This window comes from Panicum virgatum, chromosome 6K (assembly GCF_016808335.1).
Source record: "Panicum virgatum strain AP13 chromosome 6K, P.virgatum_v5, whole genome shotgun sequence".
Classification (NCBI taxonomy): Eukaryota; Viridiplantae; Streptophyta; class Magnoliopsida; order Poales; family Poaceae; genus Panicum; species Panicum virgatum.
The window spans coordinates 26743605-26752451 of NC_053141.1; the positions used below are offsets into that span (position 1 = coordinate 26743605).

The 8847-nt window shown below is 42.9% G+C and overlaps 1 protein-coding gene across 2 annotated transcripts; it reads right to left on the reverse strand.

Moving 5' to 3' along the window:
* Positions 1–2433: 2433 nt before the first annotated feature.
* On the reverse strand, positions 2434–7211 carry LOC120712132. 2 transcript variants are annotated; one of them, XM_039997852.1, is made up of 6 exons: positions 6689–7205; positions 5685–5830; positions 4274–4442; positions 4097–4195; positions 3217–3299; positions 2434–3024 (listed from the first exon to the last, which is right to left on the reverse strand). In XM_039997852.1, exons 1-6 carry the CDS (start codon positions 7115–7117, stop codon positions 2892–2894), a joined length of 1059 nt encoding a protein of 352 aa, XP_039853786.1. In that variant the 5' UTR covers positions 7118–7205; the 3' UTR covers positions 2434–2891. The 2 variants fall into 2 exon arrangements, with proteins under 2 accessions (XP_039853786.1, XP_039853785.1); XM_039997851.1 differs by having other exon boundaries at positions 4097–4442; positions 6689–7211.
* Positions 7212–8847: the final 1636 nt, after the last annotated feature.

Genomic DNA, 8847 nt, shown 5'->3' on the forward strand with positions numbered 1-8847 from the left:
AGTTATCAAGTCAAAGGATGCCCAAGGGGCTTTGTACTCTGATTTTTCGTACCACAACCCGTGGGGTTATGTAATAAATAAATTCATGTAATGATTTTCAACGTTGTATGTCTGTGATATCTAATTGAAATGAGATCTGTATGTGATAGCTACTGATCCAGGGACTATCGCGACGATACAGGGATTCAGATTCTTCTTTCGGAAACCCGGGTCGTTTCAGGCATTATTGTTAACCGCCCAGCAGACCGAAGTAACTACGATTAATTAGGTTAGTTGCTTGATGAGATCGAATTTGGAACCAAAAACTTTCGTTTCGGTACTTCGGTTTCGGTCATTTCGGTTTATTTCTATCCTTTCATTTCGGCCAATGCATCCCCCTCCCACTCCCCCTACTCCCCTGCGCAACTCCTTGGATGTTGATCCTGCGACTCAAATTAGAAGTTTGCACGGTTGCACGAAGAGGTTGTGTAGCGAAAATGGCCTCTCATGCCATATTTCAATATAATGTTTTGGTGATTGATATAGACAACACAACACTTGGACTAATAGGATTGTTAAGATGACCATTCTCAGGCTTTTAGGTTTAAGTGATGACAAAGAGAAGATAGGCGTAGCTAGGCCCGAAGGGCCGCCCTACGGTGGTCGAGGGGGAGCTGCCCCTCGCGGGTCTCAGGGCAGCGCCCTGAAACCTCTTCGGTCCAAAGGACAAGAATTGAAGAGACTGTGAAGAAATCCAAGTCAAAGAAATCAAGACAGAGATACTTTAGTATCACCGGTTGAACCGGCGCTGAGAAAATCACATACGTCGGTGCATTGACTTGGAACACACCAGGAATTTTGGTTTCTCCGGTTGAACCGACGTTAGGAAAGTTGAATATGTCGGTGCAATGGACCCAGAAGCTGAGGCAAGGTCTATACACCGGATGAACCGACGATAGGGTCTTGGTGAACGTCAGTGCAGTTGTCCAGAGAGTTTGTTTTTCAGAGTTCACAGGACAACTACACTCACCGGTTAAACCGACGCAACATCGGTTGATTGCCCGTACACGTAACGGTTAGTTTTTGAGGCGGGCAGTTTAGTATCACTGGCTGAACCGACGATGGCTATTGGAGGTGCGTCATATTAACTGGCGTTAAGTATTTTTCTGGCAGCTTTTCTCCAACGGCTATATTTGCTTGTGCTGCCTATATATACCCCCAAGGCCGGGTCATTTGAGGTTGTTGGAGACTCTGGAAGTTCTATTGAAGATCAACATCAACTCCATCCACCATATTGAGCTTAGTGCCACATTAAAGCTTAGTGCTTGGGAGGACTTGATCTTGCGAGATCAACCTTGAGCGAAGTCTTGCTGCGGCAAGCAATCATTGTACTCGTCGTGTGACCCTCCGACTTGGTGTGGAGCGGCAACGACACTTTGTGCGGGGAAGGAGACCCCCTCTTGGTGATTAGCTCCGATAGTGAAGACGGTGCCGTTGGTGACGCTTCGAGAGAGACGGTGGCGGTGGCCTTGTCTTGGTGACTTGGGGTCACTTAGCCTTTGCTTGCCGGGAGCCTTGGTGGCGAACGCAAGACGGTGATCAAGCGAAGAGACTTGGCATCACACTTGTTCTTGTTGGACAAGTGGCCGTGGACGTAGGGAGGGACTTGGTGTCCTAACCGAACCACGTTAAATTGTGTGTCTTGGTGTCCTCACGGGAGTTTGCATATTTTCTCCCTCACCTCTTTACTTACCGTATTACGTTTCCGCATTTACTTTATCTTACGTGCCTTTACTTTTCTAGTTAGTTTGATTAGGATTGGCTATAGGTTGCAAGTCTTTTAGGGGTAAGTAGAGAGTAGCATAGATAAACCTTAGTCATAACTAGCATGTGTAGGACGTGTTAGGTTTATCTTATGCAAATAGATTGAGCCCTAGGATAGAAAGCGATTAGCGACCCTATTCACCCCTTCCTCCTCTAGGGTCGGACACCCAGGTGATCCTTATAGGTTGGTTTGCACCTAATACGTTGCCTTTCATTTAAGAAATCACATAAACTATATGGAAGGTGGACATGCTATTTTGGTACAAACAAAAGGGGCGTAGATAATGTTAAATTAATAGTGTACAAGTGAAAAACCAACTCGATCTGTTCGAAGGCAAATGAATTACAACCTCAGCAGCATGATTTACTTAAAAGTTGTTGAATTGATGGGTAGCCTTTCACATTATGATAATGCCCAGCAGCATGATAAATATATTTGTTTTCATCCTCAGCAGCTTGCCATTTGTGTCGGAATCCGGCCCCGGAGTTGGGAGGGAAATTGAGGGAAGGAGGAGAGGGAGATGGGGAGGAGGCCAAACGGATGGGAGAAAGAAATACCGGTTCGGTGTATGTAATGGCATTGGTGAGCAATTTCTATCGAAATATAATTGGTAAGGTGAGATTATAATCTGAAATAAGCACCTCCTCCCCAACTTATAGGATTATCATAATCTGAATAGCAATCTGTGGTTAGCTATTCATCAGACTGTACAGCTGCTCTGGCTTTTCTTACATATGGGTCACTGTAATAGAATATTTTCTATACAAGATCGAAGATAGCAGTATAATATCCGAATACTTTGCTCCATACTATAAATTGCATGTCTTCGTGGGTTGAAACATTGCTGAATACTCCATGAGTTTAACCTCGATAATTTGTCACGAGCCCAGGCGATGATAATGTAGAAAATGACTTCCCTGTTCAGACATGCTTTCCAGTTTGAATACTGCATCGACATGCAAAATTGTGGATTTTCTCCAGATCACATCGACATAGCATTTAGGCTTACAAGTCAAGTCTCCAGATCAGTCTTTTTACAACATCTGATCACAACCAAAATCTTCATTGGATATAAGTTAGACGCAAATTATTTCTGAATTTCATCAGATGGTGAAGCGGATGCTGCCAGCAGAGAAGAAAGTGATGGGCGTAATAGAAGGTACACTGAGGGCCCCACAAAAGGTATCAGTGCAAGCGGCAGAAGCCATGAACCATTTTTCCTGTTAAGCAAGGACAAAGCAAAGTGTTAACTTAGTCTCATGTGATGAATATTTTCATTGCTATCGTTTAACTCAGGTACCGTAAAGTCTATCATACAACTTCTCTACACAATATTTGTTTAAAATAAAAAAAGTAAAACCCTTTAAAACCCTTCTCTATATAATGTTAAGCATTAGTGCTTTCGTGCTTACCATCGTCTCGCTGTCATGTCATTGTAGACCCAGAATGGTGAGAAGGTCGAGAGCAAAGTGAAATGAAGGCAGGTGGCATGAATCTGATACATGACATAAAAGAAATGAAAGGTTAATTCAATCCCCACAATAGTGATTAGATCTATTTTGATGAAATGCATGGCACTGAACTAGTGATACAACAACAACAACAACAACAACAACATAGCCTTTTTTCCCAAGCAAGTTGGGGTAGACTAGAGATGAAACCCGAAAGAAATAAGTTCAAAGTTCAGGCACATTGATAGCTAGTCTCCAAGCGCTCCTATCCAAAGCTATCTCTTTAAAGATATTCCAATCCTTAAGGTCTCTCTTAACCAACTCATCCCACGTCAGTTTAGGTCTACCTCTACCCCTCTTTACATTATCGACCCGCTCAAGAACCCCATTACGCACCGGCGCCTCAGGAGGCCTTCGTTGGACATGTCCAAACCATCTCAGCCGATGCTGGATAAGTTTCTCCTCAATTGGTGCCACCCCGACCCTATCCCGAATAACTTCGTTCCGGACTCTATCCCTCATAAACTTAGAAAATGGCATGATCAGCAAATATCGAATGAAATTATGGCATGATCAGCAAATACATCACTCATAAACTTAGAAAATGGTGGGAACTGGATTCAATGAATATTTTAAAAATTGAAACTGTGGAATGTTTGTCTTTGTGTTCCACCACTAAGTGCCAAAATTGTTTAGGAGTGTCAAAGCAACAACTAAAATTGATGAATATCCAGGATATATGTAAATATATGAAAGTCAATAGTGCAACAATTTACTTTAGAATATGCCATAACATTGTTATACTCTTTCACTCAAGACTAAATCATGCTGCAGAACTTACAAACTTGCTCTCCCTAAAGTATCGAATGAATTCCTTCCAATCATCACCACCAGCTTTGCCTGCGTATATAATCAGTCCAATGCCCAGGGCAAACACCACCTGTAGAATGATTTGAAAGAAATAGTCAATAATGACCCAATATAGTGTGAAACGTAATGAAGTAAAGCTAAAGCGTACTCCTGCAGTTAACTTTGACTCAACAAATTTTAATGGCCATTGCCCAATTTCATCTTCATCAATGGGAGGTGGAGGAGGCTTCCATAGGACAAAGTAAGGAATCAAAGCATATGCTCCCCCAAAGCATGAAAGAACCAGGAATGGCCATACAGGAATCTTGCTTTTGGAACTGCAGTACAATTTTACTGTTAGATTATTAATAGAGAAGACAGTACCATAGAAAAACTTGCTGCTACAATCATATTTTTTTATTCTGATGTGTATACCATGAAAACTTGTACTCAAGAAAAAAATCATATGAGTGGTAAGGAGAACAATAAATGCAATGACTAGTATCTCCAAAATTTGGACACAGGTATGTGCAGATTTAAGTTTTGAGATGACCATCCATTTCTAGTAGATGCAAATATAGGCACTCTCATATACATGCTAGTGAGAATCAAGAATATATATCCATACACAAAAGATAGGAAGAACCATGAGTTTAGTAATCTACAGTATAGTAGTGACAATGTACTATCAAAAGGAGGAGAATGTAATTCGCTCCTTATATGGGAGCAGCCTTGGATTTTTTGAAAAGATCCAGAAGGATGTGAATGTAATTCACATGAGCTACCATATGGCTAAAATAACTGCAGTCCATGAGAAGCATGAAAACATTGCAGTTATGGGATGGGTCCGTAACATTATCTTCTGAATAAAAGATGATTACGAACATTTTATTAGTTAAAGAACATGTCATGAATTGTTCTGTAAGAGCTGACCTGAATACATGATTCAAACACAATAAAAAAACTAGAATACAAATGAAATGTGATATGGTTCTTTTGTATACCACTTAGCAATTAATTAAAGGGGCCATTTCATAGATTTGGAAATTCACAGATTCATTTATGTTTTCCCAGTAGGAAGAAAGCTGCACACTGTAGACCAGTTCAACAGCATGCTGGGCAATAAAGTTTTCTGGGTTGGCTTATTTCCATAAATTAAAGATTTTACAAGTCATACGCCATTTAACTATCACTCTATCAATGCAACAATTTAAACGGTCTTATAGTACAAGGTGTTATTACAACAGCATGCAAAAGAATCTAACTATTACCCCAGCTTGCTTGGGAAGGCAGTGTTGCTGTTGATCATTTTTTGTCAGACACAAAGGACAATCTCTGCGTTGTTGTTATTGTTATTGTAGATCATTTTTCATCAGGACTATATTGGTTTAACAACTGTACCAAGGATTAATGCACGCTTTAATATCAACCCAATAAGATCAAAAAATTGCAAGATGTATACCACAGCCTTCATCACTAATTTACTATAGAACATTCATACAGCATTAGCTGAATACACATGGCAAAAACACACACTTAAACAACAATATAATATAAATTAAATACAATATTGTTCTTACCTTCTACCAGTAGGAAGGAGCAACATACTGTAGACTATTGGCCAGAGGCCCATAATGTACCATAGAGCCACAAGAACTTCATTCATTCGAAAGCCATCATCACCTTTCAGATTTAAAAGTTTCTGCAAGAAGTATGTGTCCCTGTACTGCAGCCAGAGTGGAGTCACAAATTAGCATTATTTCTCCCATATGCTGAAAACACAACTACAAAGTACATGTCGTCAAGATCTATGCCAAGTTAGCAACATAGATAATAAATAAGTCTATGCATCCAGCATGTGCTTTGTTCCTGCAACAGATAGACACCCTTGCAGAAGATAGCATGATTTTAGAAAGCCATGCATCCAACGGGTAGCAACCGGAGCAATCAGTATTTTGAAGAATGCAGAATCAATGGGCACACATTTCATGAACAACAGATATTTTCAAAATATCAGTAATTTATTCGAACTTAATTCCAAAATATCTCAGTTGATCATGATTATCTTAGTTGATCCTGGCCAATTACATCACATATGAAATGGTGCAGAATTAAGATACTGCAGAACTACTGAAAACCACCTACCTTCTCACAGTCTTGTAGAAGTTTCCTTTCAAAGTTCATCCTAGTTTGACTTCTTCAAAAAAGAAAAAAAGTTCATCCTAGTTTGCTGTGTTTGGATAGATAGCTACATATTAGGCCAGGATAAAGGAATTACGGCTTGTTTCCCTGCCAATACAATCAAAGCCATAGGTGGTGGGTGGAGATGCCATGGAGGGAGCAGTGCTGCCTGGGCAACCAGATCATGGGACATAATAACATTTTGCCAGATAGCGCAGCCAAGAGCATGTGATGCTAAGCTACTCTAGTGAGCATCGATTTCAGAAGACAGAAGCTATGTAAATGCGTGAAACTAAAGCCTATTATTGTCACTGACAAGTAGTAGCAAGGGAATTCCAATCCACATTTCACAACAGAGCATACTGATACAATTTAGAAAGCAAGAAGGAACTGAATCCCGTACCGGTGTCTGGTTGGGCGCGAGCTGGAAGATGTAGTACATGAGCCCCGCCCAGATGCCGAAGATGAGCACGGAAGTGGTCCAGTCGCTAAGCTTCCCACCTCCTCCTCCGCTACCACTCGCAATCCGTGCTGCTGCCGCCGCGGCCGCCGCCTCCCTCTTCTTCTTATCCTCTTGTTCCCGCGCAGGAGAGTCGGCGCCGGGTGGACCCTGTAGCGAGGAGTCCCGGCATATTTGGGCCCACCCCCTGCGCCGCCCTCCCGTGCGGCACGCGGCGGGGCTGACGAACAGAGGGGCACCGGCTCTGGCGCCCCTGGTGATGCCGGCCAACGCGGGTCTCGCGACATGGGGGCTCGGCAGTGGCCTTGGGAGTGGAGCCAGGGGAGCGCTGGAGCAGGGAAGCGCGAGGTAGGTGGAGGATGAGGAGGCCATGGCGATGGCGATGGCGGCGCGCGGTGGTGGCGCTGCGAGAAGCCGGCGAGGCGAGCCGGCCGGCGCGGGTGGTCGTGGGAAAGGATATGGTGACGTTTCGATCCGTTGGATGACACATCGACGGCTAGCAAGGCTGGCTGGGGTAGGGATTCTCCGGTTGATTTCACCAGACAAGTGCCAAGAGAGCGTCATGACCTTTTTCAAATCTATATCTATATCTATTTCTAAAGCACGGAAGCAATCCTTTATACGTTCTGCCTTTGATTCGTCCGTCTCGTGGTTCTACCTTTAGTTCGTCCGTCTCGTGGTTCTACCTTTAGTTCGTCCATTCCCGTGGGCACCGATAGGATCCCACGCGCCATAAGGCAAATCGAGCCGGACTCGAACACCACCCACGTGGATATAAAACGAGTCCACGCTTCCCTGCCTAGCCTTAATGAATCACCATCACTATCCATAGTAATCGCTGCCATCATCAATCGATGCCCTCTCCTTTAAGAAGTCGACACTAAGCTCTAATTGAGGTGACGAAGCTTCCCATCCAGCTCCATCTTCTCTCTCGCTCTGCTTCCACACGGCATAGACCAGCGACGAGCTCACCGGCCGCAACCGAAAAACAATTTGATGCTGTCGGTGAGTGAGGATGCCGTCTTCGTGGAGGGATCAATGTTTCAGACTTTCAGCTCTACTCACCAGGGCAGTTGGCTAGAGACTAGAGAGGCGCCTCCTACTCCGGATCATGTCAAATAAAAAATGAGCTAACCAGCCTCCTCTGCGTCATCATCGATTCATTTGCTCATCAATCGCTACTCGCAAGCACCACCGCGATCTTTGCCGCCGTCATGCCGTGTCACTCCATGCCTAGATCCACGTGTGGCCTGCAAAGCTGTGCAAGCTGCCGGGCGCAACGCCATGCCCCTCGTTGCCACGTCGTTCTACTCTGCTGCGTGTGCCTCTTCACATCGTCCGCTAGAAAAAAGGAGACCAAAGAGAGAGGAAAGATCCAGATCGATACGAGAGAAATCACGCACGGGAGAAGCCTGTCAGAGTAATAGGAGAGATTTTTTCATTGGCATTTTTATAGCCCCAGCCTTTCCCAAAGATATTTTTCACAAAAGGTCCTTTCAGTAGGCAATAAGGATGTGAAATAAAATACAAAATTACAATGCAGTCATTCCGATAGGGTTATACTCTATACACAATGTATCTTTCTGAAAAAAGCTCAAAATAGCATACAAAGATTAAATTTGTGATTGATCCATGCGTATTTTTATATGTGCTTGGTTTAATCTAAAAGTCCTGCCAATAAGATAGCTTCTTATTTGTATTTTTCATCCATCGGTTCACATATTGGGTCCCTATATGGAATTTCCAAATAACTTTGCGACATGAATCTATTCACACTTTTGTGGTGCATCCTTGGGTATCTCATTTCATTATCACATCTAAATTTGAACTAGAACTGACACATATTTCTTGCAGATGGCTTCTTCGAACAGATATGAGAAACACACTCAAATGAATGACCAAAGCACCACCATCAACACAAGTAATATTAATCAATTATCTTCTACAAATGTTTATTCCACCTCATATTGCAACTAAAAATGAATAATACTATTTTTCAGATGACGACAACATTAGCAATGATAGTGGGCCCATGATATCCGGTGACTAACCATCACTCACAGATCCTAAAGAACGTAAGAGGAAGAGAAAGAGATCGGTAT